General features: G+C 40.1%; 1 protein-coding gene across 4 annotated transcripts in view; it reads right to left on the reverse strand.

Moving 5' to 3' along the window:
• The window catches only part of LOC132765741 (neuroendocrine protein 7B2-like), a 53,275-nt gene that overhangs the window by 26,437 nt on the left and 7,706 nt on the right, over positions 1–19,132 (reverse strand). Inside the window, exons 7-12 of one of the 4 annotated variants that reach the window (XM_067462858.1) lie at positions 14,793–14,867; positions 14,070–14,237; positions 13,789–13,921; positions 13,297–13,402; positions 12,347–12,473; positions 8,536–11,506 (exon numbers count right to left, since the gene is read on the reverse strand). In XM_067462858.1, coding sequence (XP_067318959.1) covers positions 10,035–11,506; positions 12,347–12,473; positions 13,297–13,402; positions 13,789–13,921; positions 14,070–14,237; positions 14,793–14,867 — 2,081 coding nt within the window. In that variant the 3' untranslated portion in view covers positions 8,536–10,034. Of the gene's footprint in view, positions 1–4,485; positions 4,619–8,535; positions 11,507–11,619; positions 11,627–12,346; positions 12,474–13,296; positions 13,403–13,788; positions 13,922–14,069; positions 14,238–14,792; positions 14,868–19,132 lie in introns of those variants that run through there. The other 3 variants (XM_067462859.1, XM_060760027.2, XM_060760019.2) reach the window with 3 other exon arrangements.

A 19,132-nucleotide genomic window follows, 5' to 3' on the forward strand; every position in this document is an offset into this window, starting at 1 on the left:
CAATGACATATAAAAAGGCTATTTTTATATAAAATGTCAAAGATCAATGCTTGTTTTGGGGAAAATAAATGGAATATTTTCCAAAAGCCATGGATGGTTGAATCTGTGGATACAGAATCTATGGATATGGAGGATGGACTGTAACAGGACTCAGAGAGAAAATATCTATCTTAGTACACTCTGGCCACCTTACAATGCTGTTGTAAAAAATACAGCTGGAAAGTTCAATGGAAATATTAAAAATTAAATGATGTACAATAATAATAATAATAATAAATACCATTGTAGGAAAAAGTAAGCAGCTGCATACAGATTTGTATGTCTGACTATAATATCCACCTGTTTCCCTGCATTCATGTATAGTAAGAAAATATATCATGTTTTCTCTTACCTTGATTAGCATCCAGCCACAGATATGATTTAGAAAGTCTTCATTAGAAAACAGACCATTTTCAACACAGATGTATGTATGCCTTTTCTTTTTTTTCAAGAGACTAGCAACGTGTCATCTTTCAGCTCATATGACAAATATTAGCACCTGCTCCCCAACCTCATCTAATCAGTGAGTGGAAAGGTTTTGTTTATTTCCCTGTAATAGGATTCTCCAAATGTTGAAGAGCTTAAACAGGCAACATACAGAGAATTGCTATTCCTCTAATCACAGAAAATGGTAATGACTGTAAAATGTTCCCTGTAAATCCTAGATGTTTTGTTTATTTAGTTCGATGTGTACAACAAAATCCAATCATGTCTACTGAGATGCTAGTCTGATAGTGCCTAGGAAGGTATCCAAATAAATAACCTAAAAGCACCAGATCCCATCTGCTCTTGGAAGCTAAGCAAGGTCATCCCTGGTTATTACATTGATGGGAGGCTGACAATAAATACCAGGTGCTGTGTCCAATAAAACTGTATGGGATTCATGGAGTTTCCATAAGCAACAGGCAACTTGAAGGCAAATACACACAGAGAATATAAGACAGTATCAGAATCCAAAACAACTTTAACAGATTAGAGAGCTGGGCCAAAACTAACAAAAATAATTTCAGCAAGAAGTGTAGGATACTTCATTTAGGCAGAAAAAATGAAAGATACAGGATGGGCGATGCCTCACTTGACAAGAATCCAGGGGGTCTTAGTGGACAACAAGCTGAACATGAGTCAACAATGTGATGCAGCAGCTTTAAAAGCCAATGGGATTTGGGGCTGCATCAAAAGGAGCATAGTGTCTAGATCAGTGGTTCCCAAACTTTTTTGACAGGGACCACTTTGACCAGGGATCACTCTCCAACATTAGTACCAAAAGGGTTATGAATTGGTTTTTGGTCAATTTTATATTTGGTTAAGTTATTTGAGGTGCTGATTCAGAAAACTGCATTGGCTAGACCACTTCAACTCTATTTTCTGATACAGAATATATGCCATACAGTAGATGGTGATCTATGTGAATAGCTCAATGTGAGTAGATCAATAGGTACCGCTCCAGTGGGAAGGTAACGGCGCTCCATACAGTCATGCCGGCCATATGACTTTGAGGTGTCTACGGACAACGCCAGTTCTTTGGCTTAAAAATGGAGATGAGCACCAGCTCCCAGAGTCAGACATGACTGGACTTAATGTCAGGGGGAAACCTTTACCTTTACTAGTCACCATCTGCTCACCCAGAAAAAACTATATTTAATAATCTAGCGCTGATGTGGTAGTAGTAATCTTTTGTGGGTAGTCAGCCTCTCCTCTCCTGACATCCCTGTTGCCTTGGCACTATAAGAAGGTTTTCTGAGACCAGTCGCTCTCGTTGCCACATGATTTTGAGGCAACAGTGTAGTAATGGTGAGGCCGCAGACCATATTTTCATTCTTGTGGACCACTGGTGGTCCACAGACCACAGGTTGGGAACCACTGGTCTAGATCAAGGGAAGTCATGATGCCTCTGTATTCTGCTTTGGTCAGACCTCACCTGGAATACTGTGTTCAATTTTGGACACTACAATTTAAGAGGGATATTGACAAGCTGGAAGGTGTCTAGAGAAGGGTGACTAAAACGATCAATGGTCTGGAGGCCATGCCCTATGAGTGTCTTAAAGAACTGGATCTGTATAGTCTGCAGGAGAGAAGGTTGAAAGGAGACATGACATTTGAAAGGATTAAATATCTGAAAGGATTTCATAAGGAAGAGGGAGCAGGTTGCTCTGGAGACTATGACTTGGAGCAATGGGTTCAAATTACAGGAAAGGAGATTCTACCTGAACATTAGAATGAATTTCCTGACTGCAAGAGCTGTTCAACAGTGCAATTCACTGCCTTTTAAACACAGCCTGGCCATCTGTTGGAAATGCTTTCATTGTGCTTTTCCTGCATGGCAGGGGGTTGGACTAGAAGGTCCATGTGGTCTCTTCCAGCTTTGTGATTCCATGAAGACTCTTATCTCATTAACCCAAGTGATTTACACTGATTTAGATGAATTTCCTCACAGTGAATTACAGGTAGTTCAGTACCTACATATATTTACTAAAGACAATACAGGTAACCAGCACCCATAGGGATCGGTAGATGCCAGATAAAAGTTGCTTCTGGTTGCCTGAAAGTTACTATTAAAAATAGGCCTATCCCCATACTATAAAAAGTGGAAGCAAAGGTTAAATCTCGTCGTGTCTGACTCTGGGAGGTGGTGCTCCTCTCCATTTCCAAGCCGAAGAACTGGCATTGTCTGTAGAGCCTTCAAGGTCATGTGACTGGCATGACTGCATAGAGTGCTGTTACCTTCCTGCCGAAGCGGCACCTATTGATCTACTCACATTTGCATGTTTTCAAACTGCTAGGTTGGCAGAAGCTGGGGCTAGCAATAAGAGTTCACCCCGCTCCCCAAATTCAAACCTCTGATCTTCGTGTCAGCAAATTCAGCAGCTCAACAGTTTAACCCACTGCGCCACTGGGAGCTCCACCCCATACTATATCATAAACTCTGTATTGACTTAATATTAATATTGAAATATAGAACAAGCAAATAAAGACAAACTTAATACAACACTGTTTTACTGTTTTATAATAGTAGTGTTTTTTATTTAAAGCACAGTATTATTTATTTTATTCCCCACTCTCATTATTCGAAAGTTCTTGTTGCTTGAGTCCTGGTTAACTGAGGCCCCTTCTACACTGCCATATAATCCAGATTTTCAAAGCAAATAATCCACATTATCCATTTTTATCTGGATTATATGAGTCTACACTGTCATATAATTCTGATTTCCAAAGCAAATAATCCACATTATCTGCTTTGAACTGGATTAGATGAGTCTACACTACCATGCAATTCCAATTTCCAAAGCAAATAATCCACATTATCTGCTTTGAACTGGACTAGATGAGTCTACACTGATATATAATTCTGATTTCCAAAGCAAATAATCCACATTATCTGCTTTGAACTGGATTAAATGAGTCTACACTGACATATAATTCTGATTTCCAAAGCAAGTAATCCACATTATCTGCGTTGCACTGGATTAGATGAGTCTACACTGCCATATAATCCAGTTCAAACAAATAATCTGGATTTTATTTGGCAATGTAGAAGGGGCCTGAGAGTGTACCTTATATGCATTACCTTTAACAGGTGCATAAGAATGAATGACGGAGAATGTTCATTTACGATTGACGATAGCATACATTTTGCCATTTATTGATTTGTGACTACGCCATGACGGTCATATGATCTTCTTAGTTTTGACAGTTCTTTCCTCTTAAACATGATCTACAGCGCCTGGTATTCACTGGCAGTCTCCCATCCAAGTACCAATCAGGACTGGAGAGTTTTAGCTTCCAAGATGAGACCAGATCTGGTGTTTTTGGGCCTTGAGGAGCCCACAGGAGCGTCCCTCCTGGGTAACGCACATCCCTTCTCCCCACTCTCGCCATATGGCGACAAGGCGTGAAGGGCAGCCCTGACGTCACTGTGAAAAAGGGTAAAAAGAGGGGCTAAAAATAAACCGTGGCGAGAGGCCCCTCCCTTGGCCTTTTCTACCTGGCCTGCCTCTCAACGCCTCCCCCACCTGGTTCGTGCCGGGTGCTTGTCGCAGAAAACGCCGCTGCGCTGACAGAAGACGCTTACCATTAAAAACAAGACATGGCACCACCATCATCATTATTATGATGATGAGCCATGGGGACGCCCTCTCATTATCACACAAATATGCAAATCCTGGCTCTTCAATCCCCACTCCCTCCCTCCACCTTTGCTGTGTTGTCGCAGCAACCAATCACTGTTCTATTGAGCAAGGCTTTTGTGATCCAAAAGGGATGACAGCACTGTTGTTATAATTGTTGATGTTGATATGCAGCTCTCTCTCTCCATCACAGAAAAACCCTTTCCCCATTTCATACTAGTGAGAATCTTTGCTGCCTCCGTGGCCTGCTCCCCGTGTGCCCTATGCTTGGTTCTCCTTGCTGCCCCCCCCCCCCCCCCAGAAAGCTGTGTGCCCCACTCACCGCTGGAACTGGGAGAAACCCACGCGCGCTCTGCCTGCCTCTGGGCTCGTCCCCGGTGCGTCTGAGTGCAAAGGCAGCGCCGAGAATGAATGGCTCCTGCGCGCTTCGGGGGAGGAGGAGGAGGAGGAGGAGGAGGAGGAGGAGGAGGGCCAGGCGCGGGGAGATGGAGGGCTCTTCATCCGCCTCCTCCTCCTCCCACCCTTCCTCCCTCCCTTTCCCCTCCGTGTCAGGTGTGGGAGCGGTTGCCAGGATCCTGCAAGCCACAGGCCAGGAGCGTTGACCTTCTCTGCATCATCGCAGGCGGCCAAAGCGGAGCGTTTGTTTGCTTTCGTCCAGTTGCATCTGCTAGCTCATTCTCTTCTGATTTTTTTGTTTCAATAGAGAGAGATAGAAGATCCATCCCGAGGAAAAGTGTTCTTGCCCTACATTAAAGGGACCACTGACCGCATAGGGAAGCTGATGAGGAAACACAACATACAAAAGATTCCCCCAGGCACTACAAGCCACACCTAAAAACTCTCAGGCTGTCAAATGCTAATCAAGGTGGTCAGTTGCCCCCGAAAATCTCATGGTGGTCTGCAAAAAGGCCTTACTGGTACATTATTTAAACGGTTACGTTTATTCATATCAAGATCTGATCACTATGCTCAATATATCTTACATACATGGGGGTATTGGGGTAATGATACAAAAGGTTTGCTAGGGTAGGCCCTACTTCACTCAGACTCAGCCCCCCCCCCCCCCCGAATCAAAATCCTGGCTACAGGCCTGGTCAGTTGAAACACTCACACCTAGCTCCAGCAGACAAGAGTTCTCTGTCCTACCCTGGTCATTCCACAGATATATAAACCCAATTTTCCTAGCTCCAACAGACCTCACTACCACTGAGGATGCTTGTCATAGATGCAGGTGAAACGTCAGGAGACAATGCCTCTAGAACATGGTCATATAGCCCAAAAAAACCCTACAACAACCCAACATACAAACAATCTACAGACCCACTAAGAAAATCCAACAAATGCTACCTTCATCTAAGGACAAGAGGGATCCTCTCACCTCTGCAGGAGTCTACCCTATACCATGTAGCTGTGGACAAGTCTACATATTGATTATTATTTCAAACACTTGTACCCCACCCTTCTCAACCCCCCCCCCGGGGGGGGGGGTACTCAGGGCGGCTTCCAATTGGCAGCAATTCTAAAAGACAAGGGAGTTTCTCAAAAATGAAATACTCAAGGCACAATTGCAAACCATGCCAACAAAGGAAAAATAGGACAAGTCAAAGAAGCCAGAATGGATGTCCAACTGTGCTAAGACACAAAAGAGACATGCACAAGAAGTGGAAAAAGGGAGAAATCACCAAAGAATTCAAACAAATAGCCAACACCTGTAGGGAAAAGGTCCGCAAGGCTAAAGCACAAAATGAGCTCAAGCGTGCCAGGGACACTAAAACCAATAAAAAGGGCTTCTTTTCTTATGTCAGTAGAAAAAGGAAAAACAAGGAGGTGATAGGGCCTCTTCGAGGAGAAGATGGGGCAATGCTGATAGGGGATAGGGAAAAGGCAGAACTACTTAATGCCTTCTTTCTCACAAAAAGAAAGTCATCCTCAACCTCAACAAGATGGAGTGGGTGAGGGATTAGAGGACATCCAACCCCAAATTGGGAAACAAGTCATCCAGGAATACCTGGCCGCTCTAAATGAGTTCAAGTCCCCAGGGCCAGATCAACTACACCCAAGAGTATTGAAGGAACTAGTGGACGTCATTTCCGAACCATTGGCAATCATCTTTGAGAGTTCTTGGAGAACGGGAGAAGTTCCAGCAGATTGGAGGAGGGCCAATGTGGTCCCAATCTCCAGCTTCAGGCTAAACATGCCCAGCTCCTTAAGCCACTCCTCATAGGGCTTGTTCTCCAGACCCTTGATCATTTTAGTCGCAATCCTCTGAACACATTCCAGCTTGTCAATATCTCTCTTGAATTGTGGTGCCCATATTCTCAAATAATACGCTGTGTCCAGGTTGGTTCATCAGGTGCTCTGCTATGGCTGACTTCTCTGGTTGAAGTAGTCTGCAGTGCCTTTTATGTTCCTTGATTCATGTTTGGGCGCTGCGTTTGGTGGTCCCTTTGGTGGGATATCTACATAAAAACTCCAACCATCACCCAAGTAAAAAAAAAAAAAAAAAGCACAATTAAAACCTTGGCAGACTGTGCAAAAAGAATCTGCGAAGCCCACCTCCTCCAAGATGAACTGAACCACCTAAACTGGGCTCTACAGGCCAATGGATACTCCACCTCAGACATCAGAAGAGCTGCAAGACCGAGAACAAGCCACGAGAGTCAAGACAAAGATCCACCCTGAGGAAAAGTGTTCTTGCCATACATCAAGGGAACCAGTGACCGCATAGAGAAGTTGATGAGGAAATACAACATACAAACTATCTACAGACCCACCAAGAAAATCCAATAAATGCTACATTCAGCAAAGGACAAGAGGGATCCTCTCACTTCTGCAGGAGTCTACCGTATTCCATGCAGCTGTGGACAAGTCTACATAGGGACCACCAAACGCAGCATTGCCCAAACACGAATCAAGAAACATGAAAGGCACTGCACACTACTTCAACCAGAGAAGTCAGCCATAGCAGAGCACCTGATGTACCAACCTGGACACAGCAAATTATTTGAGAACACAGAAATGCTGGACCACTCTAACAACCACCATGTCAGACTACACAGAGAAGCCAATGAAATCCACAAACATGTGGACAATTTCAACAGAAAGGAGAAAACCATGAAAATGAACAAAATCTGGCTACCAGTATTAAAAAAACCTCTAAAATTAAAACAGCAAAACAGCAGAGGGAATACAATCAGGGACATCTAATCACCTCTCAACAAAAGATTGTTCCAGGCAATGCTAATCAAGGTGGTCAGTTGAAACATTCACACCTAGCTCCAGCAGACAAGAGTTCTTTGCCCCACCATGATCTTTCCACAGATATATAAACCCATTTTCCTAGTTCCAACAGACCTCACTACCTCTGCGGATGCTTGCCATAGATGCAGGCAGAGAATGCCTCTAGAACATGGCCATATAGCCTGAAAAACCCACAACCCAGTGATTCTGACCATGATAGCCTTCAACAATACAATATCTATTCTCCTTTGGTGAGACCTCACCTGGAATAACGTCCAGTTCCAGGTACCACAATTCAAGATTTAGAAGCTGTAACGTGTCCAGAGAGGGGTGACCAAAATAATCAGAAGTTTGGAAGCCAAACCGTGAGTAGCGGCTTAGGGAGCTGGGTATGCTTAGCTTGAAGGTTGAGGGGACCTGAGAGCCATGTTTAAATATTAGAAAGGATGTCACATTAAGGAAAATTGTATCTCTTTGTTTTGCAGTTGTGTGAAAGAAGCAAACATTGCTGTACCAATAAAACAACCTTTTTTTAAAGTGATTAGCCCAATGTATAACTAATTGCCTGCTTGCTTCTTAAGATCTCTGCCCAGTAATGGGAGGATTGAAGGTAACAGAGGAGGAGTGGAAGAGTCTCCACAAGTTTTAAATAAAAATTAATGAAGACCAAATGTAAATTACGTTTTGCAGAGTCTTACATTCTTAAGCAACTGTAAAATCTGAAGTACATGGCTTTACATCTAAGAAATATTTTGTCCTAGTCTTTCAAGTAAAAACCAGGGTGGCATAGTGGTTTGAGTTTTGGGCTACAACTTTGGAGACCAGGACTCAAATCCCTGCTCACTAATGAGTTAGCCAGAGGTAAGAGATGCTAGACTTCTGTTTAACCTCTGAAGTAGCATATAACTCCTAGCCCCTGCTGTAAAGCCATGCAAGGTTTATCCTTTTGTCACTGACAAAATCTATCCTGCCATATATCTTCCCACTTTTTGCAGAACCCTGCTTTCCTTACTATATGTGTTTTCAATCCACTGGAACAAAAGGCATAATGGGAGTACCACTATGTAAAATACCTTAAAAGTCCACACGCATGATCTATCGAAGGAAGGGTAGAGAACTCTGCTCACAATACTTCTGCTTTACTAAAACACGTTTTTATTAAAAGAAAGGCTTAGGAGAGACCAGTCTTTCAAAAGGGAACAGCTCCCCACATTACTGCATACATCAGATGTACAGTACATTTACAAATTACAGTGAAAAAAAACAGACAAGGTGAAAAAAATAAGCCTTTTTATTATTATTTCAGCTTTAACATTCCAATCACAGAGTATACATAAAACTAAAGAAAAATGAATTAAATAATTTATACACTGGACAAACAACAGTTTCAGTATTAGACTTAACTGCTCTCAGTATCTGTGCAAATGAACAGTATGGCTTTATACAGTTTGTTTTAATGCAATGATATCACCCACATTTTATTCCATTCAATCAAAGGATTTGCATCACATAAAGGATTTACAAGTTGCTCTGTGTCTGCTCTCCTTCCCACAAAACGAGTACAGAAAATAATGTACATATGACAGCACTGGAATATTCTACTATAAGTTGTGGTAGGAGCTTCAGTGTGTATCCACCTACAGTTAACAGCACAATGACTGAACAAACTTGACACTCAGTTGTCATTTGTTGAGTCAACAAAATGCACCTCTTAAAAGGACACAGCCTGCTTGTTTTTTAAACATTACAATATAGAAAAGCTGGGCAACTTGTAGTCTCCAGATGTATCACACTGCAGTTTTCTGCATATCACACCATTGGATAGACTAGCAAGGGTTGATCTGTTGTCCAATATCAACTAGAGGGCAGCACTTTGTCCATCCTTGCCATGAAGAAACCGAGCACTAGGGTAAAACATGAATTTTCAGATACATGAATATTGCAATGCCTGCGACTTCTTGCAAAATTCAGACCTATGAACCAAGTTTTACTTGGCAAATAAAGACTACACATACACATTCTTAACTCTCAAAAATATCAACTACAAAAAAAAATTACCTGTACTTTTTGAAATCTGAGTCAAATAGCTAGCACTAGCAAGCTTTTCTGCTCATAAAATCCAACTACAAAAATTAGGAGTCCACGAGGTAAATAATACCCAGCAGACTTATTCAATTGTTCAAGTTTCAGCCACAACTTAACATCATTGAATTTAAGACCTAAGATTTATTTTAAAAGCAAGTGAAAACATTCACCTCCCCCTTTCCCCAAACAAAGAAAAAAATAGTTTGTAAAAATCAGGCTTTAGGTTGAAAACCAGTTATTTTGGACATAGAAGCATTCCTACATTGCTTCCACTAGCAGAAATCATGCATATTTGGAGGAAATATGTGCCAAACCCTGCTTCTCTCTACAGTTCCAGCATCCTATTTTCTCCACTACTTTGTAAGAACCTAGTCATCCTCCAGAGCATTTTGAAGGGGAACATAAAGGCCGTTAACTCTGTAACAAGGGTTTCTCAGTCACCCTTCTGTGGACCTGAGATATTCTATATCCAGCCATCTGGCAACAACCTTAAATATGTGAATATTTGCCTACGTCAGAGGCATGGCGAAAGTTGGCCTGTTCAACCTATAAGTCAAGAGGTTTAACAACTGGAAGAAGTTTTGATGTTGCAATTGGGTTCTTTGGGGATCCTCTATAGCGAGCCTTTATTTCTGTTTTCCTGAGAGTACACTTATCAGACGTAGCACCTGAGACACGCATGCTTGCATTCGATTTCAGAAAAATTTTTGGTGCTTCATGATTAGTTAGGTCCTCAAGGGCAGACTTGGGGTGATTTGTAGTTGTCACTGCCTCTTTGCAGTTTGTACCATTCTTGCTGGCTTTCTCCAGCTGCTGAAAGGATTTGGAGGATTGAGCCAAGTGATCACACATCGCCATTTGCTTGCATGTTGGTACAGAAGGCAGAGATGTAGCTGAAGAAGTTTTGGGCATACCTTCTGCACAGGAGGACAGTGCAGTTTCATAACTAACTGATCTAACAAGAGGGGAGCAGTCATCACCAGCTTTCACTACTTTACAAGTAACTGTCTTCTTACCACCTTCTAAGAGGGAATTCATCTTCCTTATAGAATGACGAACTGGAGTCCGCTGGAAGTTAAGTGGTGGCTTTGTTTTGGTTGCAGAACATGGTTCATTTAATGAAAGTTTGTTGAACCAATGTATGTGGTCAGCAACCTTTCCTGAAGGGGAAGGTTTAGATTTCTCACATACATCCAGGTGTGGGTACTGTTTGCTATTTCTATCTCTATCTTCTTGTAACAGAGAAAGATGTTCTTTTGATTCAAGGTGTCTTCCAGTCTCTGTTTCCAATTTACAGTATGTAGGTTCTTTAACCACAGTCACTCCTTCTGTGCTGAATTGCTCAGTGGATTCCAGTATCTCCTTTTGAAGAGTTCTTGTGCTATTTAACTGGGTCTGCGAAGAAGTTTTTGCAACCAGCTGGTCCTCATTTTCAGGTAGACCAGGGACTGCATGATCCATCTCAGCACTATTTGGGGACAGTTGTCCTTCCATATAATTGATTTCATTTTTACTTGACAGAAATGTGTCAATTCCACTTAATTCATTAACAGAGTTTGTAAACATCGTATTCTGCTCTACATTTGACATTATCCGAGCTGTAGTTTTAAACTGGCCCCTCTCTAGGTTATTTCCTGTAAGGCCCATTTTTCCTACTGATGAATTTGATTTTGATGTCTCTGTTTCAAGTAAATTATGAAGATTGCTTCCAGATTGAGAAAATGCTTTCTTGATTTTCAGTAAAGTGTCTGCAGTCAGATTATTTTCATCTTCATAAAAGGATGTTTGCTGTTTATTACCATCCTGTTCAGTTCTTGCAACCACAGTCTTAACTGGAATGACTGACAGTTCTCTGGTTGTGAGAACAGGCTCTACTTTACACCTTCCCACTGATGCACTTCCTCTGCTACAAGTTTCCCGAGATTCTGTGGAACTAGGGCCAGTCCAAGACATTCGGTAGCTTGCTTCATTACTTTTGACAATTTTCAAGTTTTCTTCTGATTTGCTGTTCTTGGGACCTAAAAAAGATAGTTTTTTTTAAATCTCAGCAAGTTACAACAGCTTGCATTACACTGGTGTTAATATTATAATTTCCACATATCACTGTAATCAAGTATTTACAAGAGTGCACAGTCAACCTGTTGAGATGAAGGTAGTCTTTCACTGAGAAAATACAAATGCCAGTTATACTACTCAATTTTCTCTGCACATAGGGACATAGCAGTGCCTGTAACAATCATGCTCTCTGGTTCTAGTTCACATTTCCAGGATGATAAATTTCCATGTTTGGAAAAGGGGGGCAAAATTAAAAGAAAGATCATCAATATGATCAAAATTTGTTGAGTTGCTTTTTGCACCACATACATTACAGATGGTGCCAAGGAATAATAATCTTTTATCTAAAATGTGTGTGTGTGTGTGTGTGTGTGTTAATGAGTCAGGTGACTATCACACCCTGCCCCTCAAATGCCTTAGCATCACCTGGAAAGGACAAGGTATACCCACAATTTAAAACTGTTACCCCATAGGAAACACAACAGTACACAACAGCTGCTCAGTCTACCCTTCTCCAAAATCAGCCCAATTCAGCTCCTACTATGCATTAAGGTCAGATAGTTAAAACAGTTATGAACCTTAGCATTGACTACCTGTCTTAAGAAAGCAAATCCTCAAGAAAACAACTAAACAGTACAGTGATGACAAATTGTTGGTGACATGAAGAGTAAGGAGCAGAGAAACTATTTTACACTGACCAAAAATTCTGTAACTGCTTTCATTTGAGCATAACTACAAAGATGAAACATTGTAGATGTATTTTCTTAACAAGCCTTATTTACCATTCATTGTTATAAACTCACCAACATATGGGCTAAACAATGCACTTGTCTTCACAGAAGCGAACTCACTTTCCATGTCTTGTTGACTTGCAAGTCTGCGACCAATATTTTCAGATCTGTTAACAGCAGAGTGCTCCTTTCCTAAATTCTTTTCACATTAAAAAAATAATAGCTAGAACATTTAATAAGTGATCTCACAAATGCTTTTATGTATGTGATAGGAATGCAATGGAAATATTTCTTTTATCTCCTCATTTCTATGTTACAGAGAGCTTGACAATCCATATCAGTAGTGGTGCAGAAATTAAACATATTACAATAGCAAACTTGTAGCTGGGCAAATGCAGAAACAGGAGGGAAAGGGCATAGGCAAGATGATTGCGGAAAGAGTTGTATGCCTGGTGGCAGATATTGGACATTAAGAAGCATCAACGCTCACCAGTTTATGAGTTTGGGGCAAAAAAAAAAAAATAATAACATGAGCAAACATGATCATGCAACATAGAGATTGATGTTCATTAACAGTTTAGCTTTCCAATGAGTACAACTTTTGGGGACTATAAGCAACAGTTAGGCTACTGTTACCTCCTCTACTTGCTCCATCATGCAAAATAAGAAGTATACTGAGGCCCCTTCTACATTGCCCTGTAACCCAGATTATCAAAGATAATCCACGTTATCTGCTTTCAAATTATTTTATTATTATTATTATTAACTTTATTTGTACCCCGCTAGCATCTCCCGAAGGACTCAATGCGGCTTACAAAGGCCAAGGCCTCAAAACACAACATAACAATACAAATGGATTATATGAGTTTATGCTGCCACACAATCCAGTTCAAAGCAGATAATCTGGATTTTATTTGCAGTGTAGAAGGGGCCAGAGTTGCAGGGCACACTGGATGCTGAAAAAGTATCAGCTTTACTTATATATAGTAGTTAAGTATGGTACTGAGAAATATGCAGGATACCTCTTTGCTGCTTCTTCCCAGAATGAACTTTAATCGCAATGACCTGCGAACCATTTCTTTCCGGCTAATTTTAGGAGAAAAGCAACCCATTTTTCCAGAGTCAGCCCTGAAAGCATAGAGAAATAAGCCCCTTAGATATTGTTTTGAAGTTTTAATATTTTAATACTGAAATAAACCAGCTTATATTAACTGAAATCATTTTTCAAGAATGAACAGCATTTACATTAAAAAGGAAGAAAAATTGAAATGCTAATCAAAAGTTCTATCATGCCAATTAAAAGAATGAGTTAAGAATGGACAAGAGAAACAACAGTGGGAGAACAAAAAGATAACTTGTAAGTTTCAAAATAACAAATGCAGAGAACTCTGTTTATTGACGTTCATTCATATTTTTCAAAGATTAAGATCAATTCACTCTTTAATTATTAGAACTCAAACAGAAATAGCATTTTCCTTTCTGATTCTGTAGTGTCAATATTTTGACAAGATTACCTCTGTACTTTTTTGCTGGCAATTCTTTTGCTTCTTCGACTTCCTATATTAAGTAGGTGATTTTCACCACTGATTGAGACAGACAGTGAATTCTGAAATGCCTCCAGTGATGCAGGACTTGATTCAAATTGAACTGCAGAAGAAAGGTTTAAAGAAACAAGTTGTTATATTAAATTATCTATAGCTGACCTTTCTGCCCTGCAATTTTACAAATACTATGAACAAACTAGAACTCTCAACTAGTTAAATTGGAAACATGATTCAAATAGGTATTACTCTACCTGATCCAGGTGTTGAGCTAAGGCTAAAAAGGCTATCTGGTAACAGTTCAAGGCCCATGTTATGCCTGATAGATCGTCTTTTCTTGCTAGAGAAGCCTTGAGAGGAATCAGCAGGATATTTGCGCTTTGAACTTGGTGTAACAATCACTGGAGTCACCGGTGCAAAAGCTGTAAAAAAAGTGAGAACTGCAATAATTGTAATTGAAAGAATAGTACTCTGCATTTGAAAAAATCAGCAGTAGTTCCAGGAGTAAATATGTTGATAAGAGAATTACTAGAGAAGACAGGAGTTAAAAGAAATTGTAAGTTAAAGAAATTTGAAATACACAACTGACTCAGTCTTGGTTATTTGTGTGCACTGACTTAGAAATACCTCTGTCTGGCTGTTTCTTTCCTAATTACTTCTCCTCAGATGATAAAGGCATAGAGAGCCATGCATTATTTGCAGCAGAATGCAAGGATATCACAATGGGAAATGTTATCAGAGATAGCAATATTTCTCAAACAGGAAGTAATCTTTACTGGTTAGCATGGCTGAATACTAATCCATGGCACTCAAGCTTCAGTAGACAGAAACAAAAAGCCCTTCCAACGAGAAAATTCCCATGACCAACGTGACAGGAAACTTGCAAGCAAGCCAGTGTTACAGACATGCTTACATACTGATCTGCTATGACTTGAGAACATGATATGCTGTGCTTCATGCAAATGTACTATACCTACCACATGTGTCTCTTTGAGGTGTTGTGGAGGGTGTTCTGTTAGATTTAAATTTATTCAGAGCTCCACTAACAACATCTGAAATTGAAGACACCATGCAATAAAGGTCTCATAGAAATAAACATAGAAAATGCTTTTTTAATAGAAATGGAAAAATGTGGTCTTTCAGAAGTATAGTGAACCCCTTGGATTCACGATTTCCACTGATTCCAGATTGTTACATTCTATATATAAAATGGCAGCAACACAGAAGCCAGTTCAATTTAATAATGAGACATGATCATCCACTTATTTTTCATATTCAGGGGGTCCTAGAACCAAACCCATGCAGATCCAGAAATAATTGATTGCTTACCTGTACCTGTGATCTTTCAAATGGCCATCAGTGTCCTCTCATAAATGGGATTTTGTGCCCATGTGAGATTCTGGAATTTTCTAGAACTGAGTAGCCGTTCCCTCCCTCCTGCCATACATGTCCCACCCCACTAAGCTACTGTCACCTCATTTTTGTAGTTTGTTGTAAATATGTACAGACCTGAAAGTAGGGGTGGTAGGGCAAGTTTGTGTGAGAGAACAGGTAAGCAACCTATTATTCTTCTCTGTTGTTGCTGTCTCTCATACATGCAGGTGACTGTAAAGCTCGCTGTTGGATGGTCCTTGCATGAAAAAAGAATGCACTGTACAGCTGAAACCAGCATCCACTCTCCCTCTGCAATCCAGGCAATAATGTTGGATGAATTATTGAAGGTTGTAGTCGTGATGCCACTTTGCACAAGTCTGGTAGAGAAATACCTCCAAGAAGAGCTGCTGAAATAACTGCTGCTCCTGTAGAATAGGCTTTCAAACTAATATGTAAAGTTTTCTTTGATAGTTCATAAGTGAGCTTGATGGTATGCAGTACTCATTTAGAAATTAGATGTGATGAAACTTGACTTCACTTCCTAGGTTCTCCATTGCAAATGAACAATCTTTTAGCATTTCTTTCAAGTACTGATGTTGGGTAAAAGGTAGGAAGGACAATATAGTAGTTTAGATGGAACTGTGAAACTCCCTTTGGGAGGAATGAAATATCTGATCTAAGAATTACTGTATCCAGGTGAAACACCAAAAATGGTTCATCTGAGTGAAGCCGAGCAAGGTCACTCACTTGCCTTACCAAAGTAATAACCAAAACAAACACCACTTTCATTCACAGTTCAAAGGATCTGCTCACTAGTTGAGTGAATACAGTGACCTTGGTGGCATAATCAGAGGATAAAGGTGCTCCAACCATTTTGAAAACTTTATCAAAGAATCACTGTAAAATGGCATAGACTCAGAGAAATAGCTGGTTGATGAAACACTATATCTGCTAGATATAGTTTTACAGATGAAATAACAAGTGATGAACAGTTGAGATTGTGGAGAAGCTGATTCTATCATTGAGATATGAAGGAGCAGAAATGCTTCCATTTTTATTGTTTGTAGATTCTTTTCTAAATTCAGCAAGAATAGCTGTCATTTTAGAAGATGGTATGATGGTATTCACCATGCTGACAGATGAAGCATTTCCACATCTGTATGAAGGACCTGTCCTTAAGAACATGTTAATAAATCCGGTGCTGATGAAAGATGCACGATTCAGTCTTTTTAAGTCTAAGATCAAACCATGATTGAGGAGTCCAGTTAGGTGCAATTAGGATCACACTGAATTCACTCTTGGTGAGTTTTTTTTAAAAAAACATTATTAAATATATTAAATAAATAAACACATAAACAGAAAATATAGAAAACATCTAATAACATAAAGTACAGCAAGTCATAAGTAAGCAAAGATTAATATTAATAATAATACAGTATAGTGCTATTTGACATAAACCTCCCATCTGTAACAAAAAAACTACCATATTTATTTAATAAAAAGTAAATTCCTGTTCAAAACCTGCTGACATCACTTTCTCTTCTTTTAGTATCAATCAAAGAGCAGGTTCCAGAGTTATGCAAACTGTTTTAAGAGGCTGATCTTTCAATGGCTAACTTGTCCCTCTGTGCAATCTCTATTAATTTGCCAATCTATTTGTCCTCTGATGGGATCTTCAATATTTTCCAGTATTTAGCATAGAATATTTGTCCTAATGTCACCATGTGCAGAACTAATCTTTAAATCTCTTTTTCTATGTTTTTCTTCTAGTATTGTCAATGTTGGTACTCAAGCTGTTATTGACTGAATTGTCCGGCGTGTTGATACAGCAGATGATTGAACTTCCGTTCCTAACAGTAGAAATGGTTGGTGCAATTAAAGAAGATACACATAGATGCTGAAACAAAACATGATAGGATGCTTGGAGCTGGTACAGAATAAACAAAAAATGTTACTATGAAAACCAAATGTAGGTGCAATGTATCATTCAAGATGGTAGGGACAATCATTGATATTATGAGAGTGCTGTAAATTTCATAATGGTAATTTGAGGTGTTGTCTGCACTTGATATTGAGGAGATGCTGTAGTGTCTAGACATGATGAATGATATGATGTCAGCAATTTTCAAAAGGGTGATTGAGATCAAAACCAACTTTGACATCAAAGATAAGGATGCCTAGGCAAAGTCAGATTGTCATTGCAATGATAACAGTCTCAAGAAGATGAACACGACTTGTAGGATTCTGGATATTCTCTCCCAAGCACGACACACAAGACCAATATGAAACAGGAATCCTCATGGTATTGGTGAGAAAGTCTGGATGTCTAGGATCCTTCTTTAGTAAAAAAGGAACTGTGTCTTTGGCAAAGCCTCGTAAACCTTGATGGAAAATGTAGAGTTGTAGAAGCCATGGAAATGTTAATGGTGGTTGTGTTGGCAAATAAACCATTGGTACTCTTCCACTGTAAGAGTATTTAACAGAGTATCTGATATCAGGAGACAAATTTGGAACCATCACTGGTACTTCAGATTTTCTCTCAGGATGTTCTGACTTTTCCTTTCCTTCAGAGGACCATCTTTTTTCTCTGTAGAAGCATTACGCAATTGGGGGGACTTGCCTCTTGCAGCTTGATTTAGCACATTCTTTCCAAAATTTTGCTTGATGATCAGATTGAGATTCTCCCACTACAGTAATAACAGTAGGTTGTGAAGCAACAGACTCCACCATGCTTGCTGGTACCACTGGCTCAGATGGAGTTAGTTAGTATTGATAAAGTTGTGATCTCTTTCAATATCCATACCAACATGGGCGTAGTCTTCATGTAGTTTTGTTACAAAGCAGAACACAGATGTATCTCTGCTGTAGGACAGTCAGCTACCTGTATTTTTAATTACTGGGCACTGTTTTTTAAAGCCTGAAATGTAAATCCCCTAATGCTTTACACAACTATTTTCCTAAGCAGGAGATATTTGTTGTTCCTATCACAGAGAAACGTTCCTCTTACAAGTAATATACAATTTAAATAAGGTGCAGAAGAACCTATACAATGAAGGGGCAGTTGGAGAAACAAGGAGTGTGGGAATGGATAATGCAATATAAAAAGTGTGAGTGTCTGTATGTATGAGTAAGGAAAAGTTCAAAAATAGAAAATGATGACAATAGTGGAGTTTTAGGAAGGGACTTGCTGAGAGAGAAAAGTGAAAATAAAGCTAGTCTAATGACTTGGTGTAACTGTAACTTGGCAGCTGGAGACATAAGTACTTGGAGGTAGGTGAAAGCCACCAAGCTACTCAATTCTAGAAAATGCCAAATGGAGTCTCGTTAAGGCATAAAATCCATTTATGTAAGACACAGAGACCATGAAGAAGAAAGTGAATTTGTCAAAACTTTGAAATTGCTAAATAAACAGTGGGTTTCAATGATCCTGCTATATTCCATGCAGGATCTTTTTTCCATTGCATATGATATGTGGACATTTGCTGGGTTATTTCTTTATTACTTGCGAGAACATTTATTATTCATATAATTCTAATAGAGGGACTAGAACGAGCATTTTAATCAAATCCACAATTAATTGAATCCTCAAAAGTCAAACCTGCAAATGTGAAAGACTCCCTGTATAAGCATGTTTTTAAATATACCATATATTCCGGAATACAAGGCGACGGGGGGGGGGGGGGATAAGACGACCCCCCTACTTTTGATGATAAAATACAGAGTTAGGAATATACTTGAAGTTTAAGACTACCCTCCTCTTCCAAGACTATGCCCCAGCAGCTCTCCGTTCAAGGACCTCCTCGCCCTCGCTGCTTACCTCCTCTGAAGGCCACTGGGTTTGCCTAGGCCCAAGGAAGTGCCTCTGGACGCATGCTGGGAGCAGTAGTTCCTCGACTCTTACTGCTCCCAGCATGCCTCTGGGAGCACATCCAAGGCACGCCGT

Source organism: Anolis sagrei, chromosome 1 (genome assembly GCF_037176765.1).
Source record: "Anolis sagrei isolate rAnoSag1 chromosome 1, rAnoSag1.mat, whole genome shotgun sequence".
Classification (NCBI taxonomy): Eukaryota; Metazoa; Chordata; class Lepidosauria; order Squamata; family Dactyloidae; genus Anolis; species Anolis sagrei.